This window comes from Prionailurus bengalensis, chromosome C2 (genome assembly GCF_016509475.1).
Source record: "Prionailurus bengalensis isolate Pbe53 chromosome C2, Fcat_Pben_1.1_paternal_pri, whole genome shotgun sequence".
In the NCBI taxonomy this organism is placed as follows: domain Eukaryota; kingdom Metazoa; phylum Chordata; class Mammalia; order Carnivora; family Felidae; genus Prionailurus; species Prionailurus bengalensis.
The window spans coordinates 46,187,434-46,207,085 of NC_057350.1; the positions used below are offsets into that span (position 1 = coordinate 46,187,434).

General features: G+C 37.4%; 1 protein-coding gene across 3 annotated transcripts in view; it reads left to right on the forward strand.

The window, feature by feature from the left end:
• CRYBG3 (crystallin beta-gamma domain containing 3) overlaps positions 1-19,652 on the forward strand; it is a 129,582-nt gene that overhangs the window by 79,339 nt on the left and 30,591 nt on the right. For all 3 annotated transcript variants that reach the window (XM_043593920.1, XM_043593922.1, XM_043593921.1), the window contains 4 exons: positions 9,690-9,832; positions 9,944-10,070; positions 10,972-11,004; positions 16,612-16,721. In XM_043593920.1, coding sequence (XP_043449855.1) covers positions 9,690-9,832; positions 9,944-10,070; positions 10,972-11,004; positions 16,612-16,721 — 413 coding nt within the window. The remainder of the gene's footprint in view (positions 1-9,689; positions 9,833-9,943; positions 10,071-10,971; positions 11,005-16,611; positions 16,722-19,652) is intronic.

The following is a 19,652-nucleotide window of genomic DNA, read 5'->3' on the forward strand; positions in this document are numbered from 1 at the left end:
ATATTTTCTTGGTTGTTGTAGGATGCACTAATTTTATTTTGGCCCAGCAGTAACTTACATATCAATCATTGGCCATTGAGGGAAGGGGTTAAAGAGCCAAAGTCAAGGTCTGTTTCCCTGCCTTTCTCAACAATGCCCACATAAATGTTTCAGCCATGTGGATATCCATTTTTGGCATACAACGGGCTAAGTTTAGTAAAATGGCTCCCATGTATCTTAGTAAAAGCCCTTCATTTATCATCCATCCCTCACATGGCAAAGGCGTCCATTCCTCTGCTGAACAGGAATAACACAAATGTGGAGGATTTGGAGGCTGGCACCAGAGTATTGCCATCATTTCCCCAGCCTTTGGATCAAACGAGGAGGAATTTTAATCTTAACCCCGTGTACTTTTAAAATCCATTTATTTTAACCTTGGTCCTTCCTGATCACACATTAAATGTCTTTTTAAAGATTTTTCTTCACAAACCTTTTACAACTTTTCTTTGCATTTAGATTTTGTCCCAAGCCATTTCTCTCCAAATAACCAGTCTCATTTAGGACAAAATTACTTTCTTTTACCTTCAAAAAAATATATATTTCTATTTCTTATATATTTTTGTATATTTCCTACTTATCTACATACAGAGTTGCTTTTCTAATTTTTATCAGTTTTAACTACATGTAGCAGAATTTTAACTCTTAGAAACCTTAGTCTCCAGTGAAAACTAAGTAGTAACCAATTACAAACTCTGTTACATCAGAATTTTTTTTTAGATGGCAAACTTACGAATACATTAAGCACAAAGTATGTTTTTTTTTTTTAACAATTCCAAATACCCTTAGTTTTTTGGAACAAGTGAGAAGCACAAACCTACTCTCTTGTTAGATATCTAATGAATTAAATCTCAATTTATCATGAGAGCAAAACTAACATTTTAGGTTACCAAAGACTTTGAAAGCTATCTTAAGGATTACCCATGAAAACTTTGAGACAGACAAAATTAACCATCACTTTAAGTCATCCTTTTGTTAGCAAATTAGAACAGAGATAACATGAACCTATTTGACCTTCAGCAAATCTAGGTTGAATAAAAGTTTGTTTCTGTGTGTGTGTGTGTGTGTGTGTTTAATGTTGATAAACACTGTCTTAAACTAACAAACTTAAATTAGCTTAAACACTGAATACGTTTTACCTGGGTCGTGAAACACAATTTGTTCTTTTCCCCATGGTTACTCTTTACCTGGAACATTGGTGGGGAAATCTGACGTGGAATTCTTTGATCCTGGACACTTGGGTGGAAGGAGGAGCTGATGGTGCCAGAGGCATTGAGGAGCCAGTTATGCAGGCCACCCCCCAAGTGGTGTAGAAACAGGAGGGGTGGGGGGGGGTGGGTGGAGGAAACGCAGAAGAGACAAGGTGCCAGCGGAAGGCAGAGAAAGAGAATTCGCAGTTTTAAATCTTGTCAGCTTGGACAGAGGAGCAGGCACCAGTTTCTTTTGTTTTGTTTTCCACCAGTGGACTTAGGCAGTAAATGTCAGTCCAGAGAAGGCAAGGAATTTCCCTGAAACAAAAGGAGTTTGGGCAGCTGCTTGGGAATATTCCTTAAAGTCCCTGTTCTGATATAGAATAACCAGAGACACTTGGCTCTAATTATCATACTCATTGATCCAGGAAATAGAGAAAAGTCCCCAAACACAGTCATATGGCAACTCCAACCTGCCACCCAGCGCCCAGTGCCTTAGAGTTGCAGCTTTGTTCCTTGTCCCTTGTGGAATTACTAGTGTGACTCTGGGAGGTGATCAGGCTCCCCTTCTGCCTCTTGCAGGTCTACCAAAACGAACCCGGGTTTTTACCAGTCTGATGGGTGCTCCCTTAGCTGGTTCCTGAGGCTCATGGGTTCCATTAGTGCACTCAGGGTCCTCTCCCCAGCACGCCAGGAGGGCTAGTCTCCTTCGGATCAAGTGCTCTGCTGGCACCAGCCTCTCCTGGTGCCCTGATGGTTCACATTCCCAGTGGCAAAGGAGGTGGCAACTCACCGACTCTGAATCCTGGACGAGCCCCCAAGTGATGTAGCAGGATTCTTGCACAGAGAGTCATGAAACCGAGGCTTTTCTTTTCAGGAAGCAACTTTATTCCTGCTGGCACTGCTCAGTTGGGTTTGTACCCAAAGAACTGAGCCCCAAATGCCATATGGCACAGGTTCTTATATATTTTTTATTTCTTTATCTCCCATATATGGTGACACACAAACTTACTGTGATTAAGTGGTCTTATGTTACAGGGTGGGGATGGAGGTTGTCAAGTATACAAATAACAAGGTTGCCTTGAGGTGTTTTTTCTTTTTTTTTTTCTTCTTTCTTTGGAAGGGGACCCTACCACAGTTCTTTTTAAAAATAATGTATTCTGGGGTTCTTGGGTAGCTCAGTCAGTTAAGCATCTGACTTCGGCTCAGGTCATGATCTCATGGTTTGTGAGTTCGAGCCCTGTGTCAGGCTCTGTACTGACAGCTCAGAGCCTGGAGCCTGCTTCAGATTCTGTGTCTTCCTCTCTCTCTGCACCTCCCTGCACACACTGTCTCCCTCTTTCCCAAAAATAATAAACATTAAAAAAAAAGTTAAAAAATAATGTATTCTGTATTTTCCAATTAAAAAGTATATCTGTTACAAAGTTTTGTAAAAAAGGTAGGTTAAAATTATCCAATTTCTCTGGACCCAACCACTCTTGAGTTTTTTTCCTACTAGTCTTCTTTTATGAAAAGTTAAGGGGGGGGGGGTTGCATGCTTATCGTCTTACCAGTTTTATAAGTGAGAAGTTTTGTCCTATTCTTTCATCCTGACAGTGATTAAGGTGAGTAAATAGATTTTGACTTAAATTCAGTCTCTGCCCCTCAGTAGCTGTGTTACTTCAAGCAAATTACTCCCCTTCCTTAGCTGGAAAATGAGAATGATGGTAATATAATCTCATGTGGTAGCTCTTTTGGAAATAAAACACATAAAGCTCTTGGCCAGTAGTAAGTATAATGCATCAAGTGGTAGGTAGATGTATAGATTTATGCTTATGCGTCGTTTGGGTATTTGCAGTATTTACAACTTTTTGGTATTACAAAAAAAAAATTCATCTTTGAATATAAATTCCCCATCATTTAGTTTTAGGAAACTTTTGCTAGCTAAAAAAAAGAATTTTACCAAAAATATCAGAGAGTTAAACAATATCACTCTTCTAAAATGTATTTATAAATTATTTTCAACTTCCAGTCATGCCACCATTACATCGTGGTTTTCTTCACCAAGGTTTTTAGGGTCTCGGCCAACATGGCAGAGAAGTAGGAGGATCCGTACTTCCCGTGACTTGCCAACAAACAAGTGCAGAAGCCAAAAGACTATGAACACCAGAGCCTAGGAGGAAAAGAGACTGAATCTAGTAGGAAGAAAATGGGGAAGCTTGAAAGAAGATAGGGCTACTCCAAGGAACAAATCAAAGCACACCTAGTGGAGGATCGAAAATATCACTACGAGTAGGGTAATAAAATAACCAAACACAACAACAGAGAGCAAGTAACAATCTCCGAAAAAACAACTCCTGAAGGGACAGGCCCTGGACAGTGTATGACCCTCTTTTAATATAGCAGTGCTCGCAGGTGCAAAGACCACAACAAGCTTTTAAAATGCATAAGGGACAGAAAACTAGCCAAAATGATGAAACGCAAGAATTCTCCTCAAAACAAATCCCAAGAAGTAGCAACAGCTAACGAATTGATCAAAACCTATTTAACCAATATAACTGAACAAGAATTTAGAATAATAGTCATAAAATTAATTGCTGGGTTGAAAAAAGCATAGAGACATCAGAGAATCTATTGCTACAGAGATCAAGGGACTAAAAAATAGTCATGATGAATTTAAAAATGTTATAAATGAGATGGAAAATAAAATGGAAGCGGCCACAGCGTGGATTGAAGAGGCAGAGGGGAGAACAGGTGAAGTAAAAGATAAAATTATGGAAAAAGAGGAAGCTGAGAAAAAGATTAAAAAATCCAGGAGTATGAGGGGAGAATTAGAATTCGAGAGAACTAAGTGATGCAATCAAATGGAACAATATCCGTATCATAGGAATTCCAGAAGTAGAGAGAGAGAAGGGGGCTGAAGGTATACTTGAACAAATCATAGCTGAGAACTTCACTGATCTGGGAAAGGAAACAGGCATTGAAATCCAAGAGGTACAAAGAACTCCCTTCAGACATAACTTGAATCGATCTTCTGCTTGATATATCATAGTGAAACTGGCAAAATACAAGGATAAAGAGAGAATTCTGAAAGCAGCTAGGGATCAAAGGGCCTTAACATACAAAGGTAGACACATGAGGATAGTAGCAGACCTATTTACTGAAACTTGGTAGGGCAGAAAGGAATGGCAGAAAATCTTCAATGTGATGAACAGGAAAAAAAAATGCAACCAAGAATCCTTTACCCAGCAAGTCTGTCATTCAGAATAGAAGGACAGAATAGAAGGACAGATAAAGGTTTTCCCAAACAAACAAAAACTGAAGGAATTCATCACCACTAGACTAGCCCTACAAGAGATCCTAAGGGGGATTCTGTGAGTGAAATGTTGCAAGGACCACAAAGTACCAGAGACACCACTACAAGCATGAAACCTACAGATATCACAATGACTCTAAACCCATATCTTTCAATAATAACACTGAATGTAAATGGACTAAATGCTCCAACCAAAAGACATAGGGTATCAGAATGTATAAAAAACAAGACCCATCTATTTTCTGTCTACAAGAGACTCATTTTAGACCTGAGGACACCTTCAGATTGAAAGTGAGGGGGTGGAGAACTATCTATCATGCTACTAGAAGTTAAAAGAAAGCTGGAGTAACCATACTTATATCAGACAACCTAGACATTAATTTAAAGGCTGTAACAAGAGATGAAGAAGGGCATTATATAAAAATTATGGGGTCTATCCATCAGAAAAAGCTAACAGTTATAAATGTCTATGCACCGAATTCAGTACCACCAAATATATAAAACAATCACAAACATAAGCAACCTTATTGATAAGAATGTGGCAATTGCAGGGGACTTTACTACTCCACTTACAGCAATGGATAGATCATCTAGACAGAGAATCAATAAAGAAACAAGGGCCCCAAATGATACATTGGATCAGATGGACTTGAATGAAAATACAAAAATCCAAATGCTTTGGGATGCAGAGAAGGCAGTTCTGAGAGGAAAATACACTGCAATCCAGGCCTATAAGAAACAAGAAAAATTCCAAATACAAAATCTAACAGCACATTTAAAGGAACTAGAAGCAGAACAGCAAAGACACCCCCAAACCCAGCAGAAGAAGAGAAATAATAAAGATCATGGCAGAAATAATATAGAATCTAAAAAAACAGAGCAGATAAGTGAAATCAACAGTTGGCTTCTTGAAAAAATACAATTGATAAACCTCTAGCCAGGCTTCTCAGAAGAGGGAGAGGACCCAAATAGATAAAATCATGAATGAAAATGGAATAATTACAACCAATCCATCAGAAATACAAGCAATTATCAGGGAATACTATGAAAAATTATATGCCAACAGACTGGACAACCTGAAAGAGATGGACAAATTCCTAAACACCCACACACTTCCAAAACTCAAACAGGAAGAAATAGAAAACTTGAACATACCCATAACCAGTGAGAAATTGAATCAGTTATCAAAAATTTCCCAACAAATAAGAGTCCAGGACTAGATGGCTTCCCTGGGGAATACTACCAGACATTTAAAGCAGAGATAATACCTAGCCTTCTCAAGCTGTTCCAAAAAATAGAAAGGGAAGGAAAACTTCCAGACTCATTCTATGAAGCCAGCATTACTTTGATTCCCAAACCAGACAGAGACCCAGCAATAAAAGAGCACTATAGGCCAATATCCCTGATGAATGTGGATGCAAAAATTTTCAATAAGATACTAGCATATTGAATTCAATAGGATATAAAAAGAATTATTTACCATGATCAAGTGGGATTCATTCCTGGGCTGCAGGGCTGGTTCATCATTGGCAAATCAATCAATGTGATACATCACATTAATAAAAGAAAAGATAAGAACCATATGATCCTGTCAATTGATGCAGAAAGCATTTGACAAAATACAGCATCCTTTCCTAATAAAGACCCTCGAGAGAGTCAAGATAGAAGGAACATACTGAAACATCAAAAAGCCATTTATGAAAAGCCCACAGCTAATTATCATCCTCAGTGGGGAAAAACTGAGAGCTTTCCCCCTGAGGTCAGGAACACGACAGGGATGTCCACTCTCACCGCTGTTGTTTAACATAGTGTTGGAAGTTCTAGCATCAGCAATCAGACAACAAAAAGAAATCAAAGGCATCAAAATTGGCAAAGATGAAGTCAAGCTTTCCCTTTTTGCAGATGACATGATACTATACATGGAAAACCCGACAGACTCCCCCAAAAGTCTGCTAGAGCTGATACAGGAATTCAATAAAATCACAGGATACAAAATTAATGTACAGAAATCAGTTGCATTCTTATAAACTAATAATGAAGCAACAGAAAGACAAATAAAGGAACTGATCCCATTCACAATTGCACCAAGGATCATAAAAGATCTCGGAATAAACCTAACCGAAGATGTAAAAGATCTGTATGCTAAAAACTATAGAAAACTTATGAAGGAAACTGAAGAAGATACAAAGAAATGGAAAAACATTCCGTGCTCATGGATTGGAAGGATAAGTATTGTTAAAATGTTAATACTTCCCAAAGCAATCTACACATTTAATGCAATCCCAATCAAAATTGCACCAGCATTCTTCTCGAAGCTAGAACAAGCAATCCTAAAATTTGTATGGAACCACAAAAGACCCCGAATAGCCAAAGTAATATTGAAGAAGAAGAAGACCAAAACGGGAGGCATCACAACCCCACACTTTAGCTTCTACTAGAAAGCTGTAATAATTAAGACAGCATGGTATTGGCACAAAAACAGACACATAGAACAATGGAATAGAATAGAAACCCCAGAACTAGACCCACAAACGTATGGCCAACTAATCTTTGACAAAGCAGGAAAGAATATCCAATGGAAAAAAGACAGTCTCTTCAACAAATGGTGCTGGGAGAACTGGACAGCAACATGCAAAAGGTTAAATCTAGACCACTTTCTCACACCATTCGCAAAAATAAACTCAAAATGGATAAAGGACCTGTATGTGAGACAGGAAACCATTAAAACCCTAGAGGAGAAAGCAGGAAAAAACCTCTCTGACCTCAGCCACAGCGATTTCTTACTCGACACATCCCCAAAAGCAAGGGAATTAAAAGCAAAGATGAACTCTTGGGACCTCATCAAGATAAAAAGCTTCTGCACAGCAAAGGAAACAATCAACAAAATAAAAGGCAGCCAACAGAATGGGAAATGATATTTGCAAATGACATATCGGACAAAGGGCTAGTGTCCAAAATCTATAAAGAGCTTACCAAACTCCACACCTGAAAAACAAATAATCCCGTAAAGAAATGGGCAGAAAACATTAATAGACACTTCTCTAAAGAAGACATCCAGATGGCCAACAGGCACATTGAAAAGCCCAACATCACTCCTCATGAGGGAAATATAAATCAAAACCACACTCAGCTACCACCTCACACCAGTCAGAGTGGCTAAAATGAACAAATCAGGATACTATAGGTGCTGGAGAGGACATGGAGAAATGGGAACCCTCTTGCATTGTTGGTGGGAATGTAAACTGGTGCAGCCACTCCGGAAAACGGTGTGGAGTTTCCTCAAAAAATTAAAAATAGAAATACCCTATGACCCATCAATAGCACTGCTAGGAATTTGCCCAAGGGATACAGGAGTGCTGATGCATAGGGGCACTTGCACCCCAATGTTTATAGCAGCACTTTCAACAATAGCCAAATTATAGAAAGAAACTAAATGTCCATCAACTGACGAATGGATAAAGAAGATGTGGTTTATATGTACAATGGAATACTACTTGGCAATGAGAAAAAATGAAATCTGGCTTTTTGTAGCAATGTGGATGGAAGTGGAGAGTATTATGCTAAGTGAAATAAGTCAGGCAGAGAAAGACAAATACCATTTGTTTCACTCTTATGTAGATCCTGAGAAACTTAATCGAGGGCGGGGGGGAAGGGAAGAGGGGAAAAAAAAGAAGTTACAGAGGGAAGGAGGCAAATGATAAGAGACACTTGAATACTGAGAACAAACTGAGGGTTGACGGGGTGTGGGGGAGAGGGGAAAGTGGGTGATGGGCATTGAGTAGGGCACCTGTTGGGATGAGCACTGGGTGTTGTATGGAAACCAATTTGACAATAAATTATATATATAAATTAATAAATAAAAATATTACAGAAAATAGTTTCTTTTAGTATTAAGTGCCAGAGGCTCCATAAATAAATAAATAAATGAATGAATGAATGAATGAATGAATGAATAAATAAATAAAGGGGCACCTGGGTGGCGCAGTCGGTTAAGCGTCCGACTTCAGCCAGGTCACGATCTCGCGGTCCGTGAGTTCGAGCCCCGCGTCAGGCTCTGGGCTGATGGCTCAGAGCCTGGAGCCTGTTTCCCATTCTGTGTCTCCCTCTCTCTCTGCCCCTCCCCCGTTCATGCTCTGTCTCTCTCTGTCCCAAAAATAAATAAACGTTGAAAAAAAAAATTAAAAAAAAAAAATAAATAAATAAATAAATAATTTTCTAAAATTGCTATCCAATTTATATGTATATTTTTTACATTTATTCATTTTTTGAGAAACAGAGAGAACAAGCAGGTAAGGGGCAGAGAGAGGGAGACACAGAATCAGAAGCAAGCTCCAGGCTCTGAGTTGTCAGCACAGAGCCCAACGTGGGGCTTGACCTCAAGAACAACAAGATTATGACCAGGGCCAAAGTCAGATGTGTAACCAAGTGAGCCACCCAAGTGCCCCCATCCAATTTATTTTTTTACCAGGAATGTTTCCAGATAAAACTGGATTTTTACAACCTCCTTATTTTAAAAAATGAAAATTGTATCTAAGGATTTTAATTTGAATTTCTTAATTTTTACTGGTGAAATTGGACTTTTGCATATTTGTTTTTAATGCCAATCTTTTTGTGAATTGTCTGTGTCCTTCGTGGATTTATCAACTTGGATCTTAAAATTTTTCTGATATTTTTGTTGTAAATATATTATCTATAAAAACTTCAAAATTTTTCTCTCATTTTAACTTTTTTAATCTATGGTCAAGGAAATTTCATTTTTTCTTTTACATTTAAGCTTATAAAATCCTCTCCCACAAAATGCCCACTGTACATTTTGTATTTACTCTTGGCTCCATGTTGTGGCTTCACTTTTGAGGCACAAGTGAAACTTTGGTTTCCTTTATAAGTAGTGTAACATATAATAGCCTGTAAGTCCCAGCCATTTACCAACTCTTGATTAATTTCCACTTATATAATAACAATGTTGATTTCCTGATTAAAGTAAATTGGGATTTATTTTTTTCTTTAAGCTTTAAAAGTAATAACTATCAAAATTGTTTCCAGTCACATTTAAAATTCCTCCTGGAGTTATGTGTGTGAAATCCCAAGTATGAAAATTGTGCAAAGGTACAACAATCTATAGAACAAAATCCTTATGCTCTCTTTAACTTTCTTCTTCCTCTTTTTAGAATTTTATAGAATCCTCTATCACACTATTTGAATCTGACCTAGAAAGTGGGAAGTTTATTGACATTACAAATCAGGAAATTTCTGACTTGGAAGAAATCGGCTTTGGCAGTGAAACCAGATCCATTCACGTTAAAAGTGGCGTGTAAGTTTTCTCCCATTCTGAGAACTTGGAGAGGTTCTTTGGTTTTAAAATTGTTGGTTTGTTTGCTCGATTCTGTATCATCTCTGTTCTTTTTCTTTTTTTTCCTGCTAGATGGGTTGCCTACCAGCAGAAGTTCTTTTGTGGAGAACAGTACATTTTAGAGAAAGGAAAATACAAATGCTTTTTTGACTGGGGAGGATCAAATAATATAATCATGTCCATACGACCTATCCAACTGGTGAGTCAGCTATGACCATAACCAATTCTAGAGCATGTAACAGTGTACAGCTGAACATGTAGAACAGGCTTTTTAAACATGAAACTGCTGGATTATGTTATGTGAATATACAGAGAAAACGAAATAGCATATTAATTGCTTTAGCTTCTTTAGGGAGCTGATAGTAGGTGGTATCAACACATCAATGAGATGCCTGTAATTTGATCACTTCATTCATTTAACAGTATTTATTTGGTGCTTCATATGCCAGACACAGCAAGATTAGCTGATCACTGGAGATAAAAGATGAATAGGATCGCCCTGATGGGTCTCAGTCTCTTTGAGGAGATTGATATATAGATGACTGATTGTAGTGTGATGAGTGAGGAGGTGAGGTGTGTAGGCAGTGCGGGGGAACCTGTGAAGGAGCACTCAGAGCCTGGGAGTTGGGTAGCAGGCCTCTTCTCAAGAAGAGGTTGTGTTGAGTGATATCTTTAGGGTTAAAAGCAGTTTAGTCACACGATGACGTGGGGCAGAAAAAGCAGTCCTCAAAGAGGGAATAATCTCATGTACAAAATCATGAAGTTAGGAAAGAGTGTGGTTAGGAAAGAGTGTTCTGTGTGTAACAACACAGAACAAGAAGGGTGCCCATGAAATAGTGGTGGGAAAGGTAATGACAGGAAGCTCAGACTCTGTTTGATGGACATTGAGGCACATATTTTTTCCCAGCTACATTACTCAAAAGGAATTAGTAATGAGTACTAAAATCAAGATAATTCAGTTATTTGAAGGTCATAACTAGTTCAAGAAATCTAGTAAATTACTTTTTTTTTTCATTTTTCAAATGGTATTTTCAAACTTTCAAAAAGATAAGTAAGATTATATGATTACAATTTTTTAAATGTTTTAATATATGTTTCAGGAACCACTTGGAATAAATGAGCCTCCCCATTTGGTATGTTTGAAAATTTTTTTATTTACTAAAAACATTTGTGCCCTTTGTCTCAATATCTCAATTCTTTGTTTCCCTCAGATAAATTTCTTATGTCTATATGACAGGACAGTTTATATTGTACTTGGTACCCACAAGCAGAAGAGTGTCCCTCTTCGTTACTGGTTGCATTGGCCTGGACTTACCATATTTCCTTTTGGTTTCTCCTCATAGAGCTTTAACTCTGACCTCTTTGGGGTAATTTTGAATCTCTGCCACTCTTTTCCTATTGCCCGTTCATTTTTCAATGTCATATATATTTTTTTAAGTTTATATATTTATTTTGAGAGAGTGTGCATATACACATGGTCAAATGAGGGAAGGGCAGAGATTGAGGGAGAGAGAAATCCCAAGCAGGCCCTGGCACTGCAAGCACAGAGCCTGACACAGGGCTGGATCTCACAAACCATGAGATCATGACCTGACCCGAAATCTAGAGTCTGATGCTTTAACCAACTGAACCACCTAGGTGCCCCCATTCAGTGTCACATTCTTATTCAGCACAGTATGTTATCCTGTGTTTGGAGGAGCAAACTTAACGTGGAAAAATGGCTGTCTTGGCATGCTTATAATGTAAATGTATTTCTAATAACCTAAATCACATATTTCCTAAAAGTGCTAGCAAAGTTGCAGCCCTGCTTGTTTATTTCTAGTGTGTTCATGGTTTGAAGGATTGAACAATACTCTGGAGCCTAACGTTTGTTTATGATCCATTGAGGGCTACAAATTATGCTTAATTTGTGCTTGTGATAACTCTGTAAGGTCAAAATTAATCCCAGTTATTGATGAGAAAGCCAAGATTTGGAATTTAAGTGTCATTTCACACAGCTAGAAATAACAAAATAGGCATTTTTTAGTATCTGACTCCACTCAAACCACATTTTCAGGATTTTACATCAGAGTAAGACCTGTGGCATAATCAGTACATCCATAGAAGGTCGAGGGGATAAGAGACGTTGCTTCCTTCCTCTGTCTCACTTTAAATAACAGATTTGAGAAAAGAAGCCAATTGAGTGACTAAGCTTAAATACTGGACATTTGCTGGCTTTAGATGAAGCTAAGTCTTTTTCTCTGAGTGTGTATGTTTTTCATGTTCTTGCCAGTGTTTATGTATTTCAGGTCAACTTCGTTGTAACCATGTTTCTGTTCACAGTATGTTTTCAGGTTTTCTTATTTTCTGATTAGTTCAAGTCCTATTGGGAACATTTCCTTTTTGAATATAATTGAGTTGTTGATTCAGAGACACTTCCTGCCAGATCTGTATTTTGAATCTTTGAAAACTCCAACAGCAGACTTTTAAAGCACTTGTACAGGAATCAACATGAGTAGTTAAAGAGTTAAACAGAGATAATTCCAAACTGCACATTTTCTAAGTTTTTAAGTGCAGATAAAAGTCACATTCTTTTAAGTGCTGTTTTTCCCTCCTACATTCCTGTTCTTTTTTATGGACTTCCTTGTTTGGAGCAGATTGCTCCGAGGATTTTCTTTATAGTATTTCCAGTCCAACTTGAAGAGAAAGGAAGCAGCAGGAAACGCCCAGTGAAATGAGCCCCACTTCATATTTCTGGATATGGCTCAGCCATAGCCTTGTGAAATAAGTGTTTCTGACAGGTATACGATAGCTGAGTATTTAGTAACGTGAAGAAGACAAAGCCTCCTTAGTTTACCCAGTATCAAAGCTCTTATTATTTCTATTGGACCACATTTTCAGAATGTTTTGCTTGTTTTTACTTAGGGGAAAGGATCTTGGCTGACACTCTGGTTCCATTCAGTAACTAGAAAGTATTTTCTTCTTCACAAATAGCTGTGATAGTCATATTGACTATTTCAGATGTTATTTTCGCTGAGGAATAAGGAAATGACATCTCAGAGTTGAAGTCAAAGAAGAATTTTTTTTTTCTTTTTTTGTGCTGGTGATTTTAAAGGGAACCTCAAGCAACCTAAGAAGGGAAAAGCCAGAATATGTATGTATACAGAGATAAATACACATCATGAATGTTCCTCTAATAAATATATTAGTTCTGATGTGTTACCATATTATGATGAGATCTGTTTTATTTGAGACCCAGAATACCTCCTTTAATGCAGAAGATTATTTTACCTATGGCTGAAGATCAATCACTAAGTCTAATTGCCAACTCAAAATATACAGCATCATTATATAGTTCTTCATAATACCACTGGCATTTAATTTTTTCATTTTTTTCCCCAAATAAAAACAGAATATGAATTATGTTCATAATTTCATCACCTCTTTGTCTTAGCAGAACATCAGACATCTCACTAGATTAAATCTTATAAAAGTGAGTTTAGCTTTCAAAGAGGTATAGTCAGGCACCATTCTCTAGAAATTCTAAGCAGTTATTCCCTTTGATACAACTGAGGACCTTTTTTTTTCTTCCTAGAATCTTTTTCAAGTGCATTTGCAAATATTATTAGTAGAAGTTTTGATTTCTTTAAATTTTGAACCTCTGTTCCATTTTATATATGATTCTATCTGAGAAAAAGCAACTCTAGATATTTTCTTGTATTGGATAGTTTGGCCACATTGAATTTTAGAGTGATCACAGCATCTTTAACAGTTGGGGTTACTGTTATCCTGTATGGGGGACAGGAAAGTGACAGCTTTAGGCTAGTAAGATTCAAGGGTACCAGAGGAAAACACTTCTTCATGGTGCTACAACCAGATAATTTTTACAGAATCCAAAGACTAGAAATACTCAGGAAGAGCTAATTATCTAAGTAAAGAAAACCCTTTACGAGTAATCAGGGCAATAAAATTATTGTGTAGTAAACATTTGATGTGAGGAGTACAAAACAGGACAGTAGGAGACAGTGTGATGTAATAGTAGAATAGAAACAAATAGAAACAAGACTGTTCTTTGTTTAATAATGAACATGTTTGTGTAAAGGAAGTCCAAAAGGCTGCACAAGGTCTTGTTTAGGTAGGATAAAAGTTTCTCATAAAAATTGTTTTAGCATTGGAATAAATGAAGTTACAATGAAAAATTTATTCTGATAGTGTGAAATAAATTGAGCACAACTTATGTGTTTGGTCAGTAGTTAAAATTTTGAGTTCTTAGTTTGTCATATTAAAGACCTATTACATTTATTCACATATATCACAAATGAAAAGTACATAATAAATATTTCTGCAAAAAGTTCATAAAGTAGTGATAGTTTCTGTCTGATAGAGTAGTTTTAAAGAGGTATGATAATGTGTGTGAAAAGGCAGTTTGCACTGCAAAACTGTGGTATGTAGTTTTTTTTTTGTTTTTTGTTTTGTTTTGTTTTGTTTTTTTTGCATCCATACAGTTCCATTTGGGAGGCTGGTAGGGATTGAGCCATACCTAAATGGCACAGGTTTGTTTGAAATAAACTCATCTCTTGTTTATATTTTTGCCTTGATTCTAAGCATCCTATCTGAGTTACTTTGTACATTCTCCATTTATCTGGAAAGGAAACCAAAATAGTGATTTATCCACCTGGCTTTTCCCAGGACTTAATTTTACCAAGGTCCTGTTATTTAATTTCACTAAGAGTAGAAACCACAATTTAATTATAATTAATAATCACAGAATTGGTTTCTGTATGGACCAATCTCAGAACATTATCATGAGAATGTTCTGTTGAGGCATTCATAAGGTCATCAGAGTGAGGCATTACTTTTCTGGGGCTGGACAAATTTTGGGTGAACCATATGACATCTTATTTTGAGAGTAAAAATAAAATAAGCTCAGATTGGCATTAAGCCTGCTTTTTTTTTGTTTGTTTGGGCAAAGAACATTCTAACCCATCGAATCAAAAAGGTACTTGATGGCAAGTGTGTGTGTCTATGTATTTTAATTAATGCTTCTGCTTATGAAGACAGATTAAACACTAGAGTTGGCTACAACATAGACCATCTGAAATATGTTTACCTTGCACTGTCACTTGTCTGGGATTTTATGGCTTCATGGTGATAAACTGAAGTATAAATCTTAAGCTCAGCAGTATAAAAACTGGGTATTTGCACAGTGAACAAGACAGCCGTGACCTCTGTTTGCATGTGGCTTTTCCAACTCTTATCATGAATTAAGATAATACTTGCATATAGAAAAAATTACTATACATTTTTGGAAGTTAAATTGTGTTATACTTCTCAATCTAATGTTTTTATAAGCCTTTAAGTTAAAACATGTAGCGTATAAACTAACCAAAATGTGTGTTCTTATCAAGGAAATTACCGGCAGTTTCCCCGGACACATAAAATTGTGCTTACATGAGAAATTGTTGCACAAGTCTGTCTCGTTCTGGACTTCATTTTTCTTACTACCCTCTGTATCCACTAGAAGGATCATGATAGAAACTTCCTTAAGGCAGGGAGTAGCTGGTGTTTTAATGCTCCAAATGCAGACTGGTTTCACGATAGGAAGTTATGTTGTGCAAGCCACGGATGGTCCAGGGGAATCCGTTCCCCCACCTCCCTGGTTTTCTCTGGTCTTTGATGTCAGAGCAGAAGAAGACAGTCAAGACACAGTTGCACAGAACTCAGAGGCCATCAGCCTCTAAGAGGGCTCTTGGGAAGATGAAGGAGGCAGACATCAACTGCTCAAAGAAGCCTTGTTCTTGATACAGCGTGAGCAGGAAAAAGGACAGTGCTGCCCAGCGCTCATTATGATGCATTTTTAGCTACAATGCGGGCCTGTCAGTGCAGGGTGAACCTGTGGGCTGTGTTATTTCAAGGTTCCCATGTATTTTGAAATATTTATAGGGCTCATTAACTTTTTCTTTCCTATTATATAGATTCAAGGCCACTAGAGTTGCAGATTATTGTATTTCTGGTCTGAAGGGAATAACTTGGAGATTTCATGGATTTTTCTTGACAGAAAGGACTGAAGTAGAAATGTGTTTATATATTAAACAGTAAACTGTACATTTAAGATATTCTTAACAGTAAGCAGAAGTCTCTTAGCTAAAATACAAGACATGGATGTCTTTCTTTGTTCACCGTAAATCTTCCAGAAATCTTGTCGTCATTATTTTCTCTGCCATCTGCTCCTGTGTTGTCAGGCCCACGTAGGGGCATGCCTTCATGCTTCAACCTTTTATTAACTGGATCGGCAAGACTTGGGAAGAGAAAAGACTTAATACTAACCACCCCTCATACTAGCTGAAACTGCCTTCGTATTTAACACTACATCACTTCTTATTTTATGCATGTCGTCTCACCACAAGGGATAATGCTTGTTTGACACAATAGACAGGGACCACATTTTAGTGGAGGAAGGATTCTGATTTAATCTTACAGGTAGAATTTTTTTCTGGGACCCTGTGCCCAGAATCTGATGCAAAAGATGGATGAAAATAGTAAATAAATGGTGACATTGCTGGAAATGGGTAAGGAAACAAACAATGGGAGTTTAAAGAGCAGATCACCCTTAACCTCGATTCATTGGTAATAGATAAAATTCTGTCTCATATTTTGCTGAATTTTTTAAATAAATATAGGAAATAAAAGGTTTTCATTTGCTTTTGTGATAATGTCAAACAGTTATTTCCTATTAAATTGTTGTGTTATTGTTCTCCTAGCTCAAAGCATTCAGTAAACCAGGGTTCCAGGGTGAATGTGTAGATTTTACAGAAGAAATCTCTGATTTGACTTCATTCAGGCCATGTTCTTTTAAAGTTCTTCGGGGTTGGTAAGTATGCTTGTTGAGTGCTTTCTACTGTCGTTCAATAACTAAATTTGCTTTAAATTCACAGGGATTTGATTTGTTTATTTTGTATTCACAGTGAATTAAAAACATTCTTTTAGTCATTGGTCAACTGCTAATTAGCCTATAGTAATTTTTCCTAGCTTGTATTATGAACCATTGTGTAATACAGAGAAATGAAATGCTAGTGAGCCAATTTTGGGGAGCATTGTGGTCATTTTATTTTCTCACTGATAACTTAGACTATTTCCTAAATATTTTGAATGCTTGTATGTTTATTGGATAGTATAATAGAATGCTATTTAAAAAACTTTGTTTCTGTCCAGATTAGACCTAGTACTCCTAAATTTAAAAAATATATATATTTTGTTGAAATTCTTTATCAAATCAACCTTGTTTCACAGATGAGTACTCCTGATTTCAGAGTTAGTGTTCCAAAGATCCCACACCAAATATTAGACCCAGGATTGCTTTAGTCTTTTCTTTTGTTTTTTCTTTCTCTTTCTTTCTTTCTTTCTTTCTTTCTTTCTTTCTTTCTTTCTTTCTTTCTTTCTTTTTTAGAGAGAGAGAGAGCGCAAGTGAGCAGGGGAGGGGCAGAAAGAGAGGAAGAGAGAGAATCCCAATCAGGCCCTGCGCAGTCACCACAGAGCCCCATGTAGGGTTCAAACTCACAAACCCAACCATGAGATCATGACCTGAGCCAAAGTCAAGAGTTGGATGCTTAACCACCTGAGCTACACATGTACCCTCCCCTCCCTTTTTTAAAATTTATTTTGAGAGAGAGAGAGAGCAAGTGAGCAGGGAGGGGCAGAGAGAGAGTCAATTCTTTTTGATTTTTTAAATAAAATCAATTTTAATAAATTTCAATCAAATCTAGGGGCACCTGGGTGGTTCAGTCAGTTAAGCATCTGACTCTTGATTTTGGTTTAGGTCCTATTCTCACAGTTCATGAGTTCAAGCCCCACATCAGGCTCCCCACTGACAGTGAGGAGCCTGCTTGGGATTCTCTCTCTCTGCCCCTCTCCCACTCTCTCAAATAAAGAAACTTTAAAAAATAATAATAAAATAAAAAAATAAATCTTGTGTTCTTTAAGCTACAGCAATATATAGATTTTTCTCAGATATAAATGAACCATATGTGATTCTCAAGACTAAAACATAATTCCTCCATTTTTTAATTATAAAATATTCATAAAATACACGTTACCTCTGTAGCCATTTTAAAGTGTGCAATTCAGTGGTAGATCTGTTTCAAGTATTTACCTAATAACTCCTCAGAATCTCTTTGTTCATTTTTTAAGATATCTTGGATTCATCAATTCTCCTTTTCCCTTGAGCCAGTTCTTCCATTTGAAGAAATTCTGTCTCCTAAGTAGCACCATTCCAGTAACATCTTACTTTTCCATTGTTGACCAGAAATCAGTTATAGCCCAATTGTATGTCCCCAAATCCAGTTTCATATTTTTACTACTTTTCCTTAAATCCCACAGTCGTCCCTCTAATACTAGTCAGGCCAAGTTCAAATGCCTCCTTTATATATATATATGTATTTTTTTTTCTTTAATATGAAATTTATTGTCCAATTGGTTTCCATACAACCCCCAGTGCTCCTCCCAACAGGAGCTTTCCACAGTGACCATCACCCACCCTCCCCTCCCTCCCACTCCCCATCAACCCTCAGTTTGTTCTCAGTATTCAAGAGTCTCTTATGGTTTGGCGCTCTCCCTCTCTAACTTATTTTTTTCCTTCCCCTCCCCCATGGTCTTCTGTTAAGTTTCTCAGGATCCACATATGAGTGAAAACATATGGTATCTGTCTTTCTCTGTATGGCTTATTTCACTTAGCATAACACTCTCCACTTCCATCCATGTTGCTACAAATATCCAGATTACATTCTTTCTCACTGCCAAGTAGTATTCCATTGTATATATAAACCACATCTTCTTTATCCATTCATCAGTTGATGGAGATTTAGTCTCTTTCCATAATTCGGCTATTGTTGAAAGTGCTGCTATAAATATTGAGGTGCAAGTGCCCCTATGCATCAGCACTCCTGTATCCCCTTGGGCAAATTCCTAGCAGTGCTATTGCTGGGTCATAGGGTATTTCTATTTTTAATTTTTTGAGGAACCTCCACACTGTTTTCCAGAGTGGTTGCACCAGTTTACATTCCCACCAACAATGCAAGAGGGTTCCCGTTTCTCCACATCCTCTCCAGCATCTATAGTCTCCTGATTTGTTCATTTTAGCCACTCTGACTGGTGTGAGGTGGTATCTGAGTGTGGTTTTGACTTGTATTTCCCTCATGAGGAGTGATATTGGGCATCTTTTCATGTGCCTGTTGGCCATCTGGATGTCTTCCTTAGAGACATGTCTATTCATGTCTTCTGCCTATTTCTTCACTGGATTATTTGCTTTTTGGGTGTAGAGTTTGGTGAGTTCTTTATAGATTTTGGATACTAGCCCTTTGTCCAATATGTCATTTGCAAATATCTTTTCCCATTCCGTTGGTTGCCTTTTAGTTGTGTTGATTGTTTCCTTTGCAGTGCAGAGGCTTTTTATCTTCACGAGAACCCAATGGTTCATTTTTGCTTTTAATTCCCTTGCCTTTGGAGATGTGTCGAGTAAGAAATCGCTGTGGCTGAGGTCAGAGAGGTTTTTTCCTGCTTTCTCCTCTAGGGTTTTGATGGTTTCCTGTCTCACATTCAGGTCCTTCATCCATTTTGAGTTTACTTTTGTGTATGGTGTAAGAAGGTGGTCTAGTTTCATTCTTCTGCATGTTGCTGTCCAGTTTTCCCAGCACCATTTGTTAAAGAGACTGTCCTTTTCCCATTGGATATTCTTTCCTGCTTTGTCAAAGATTAGTTGGCCATCATTCTCCAAGATAGATCACATACTGGGTCACAAAACAGCCCT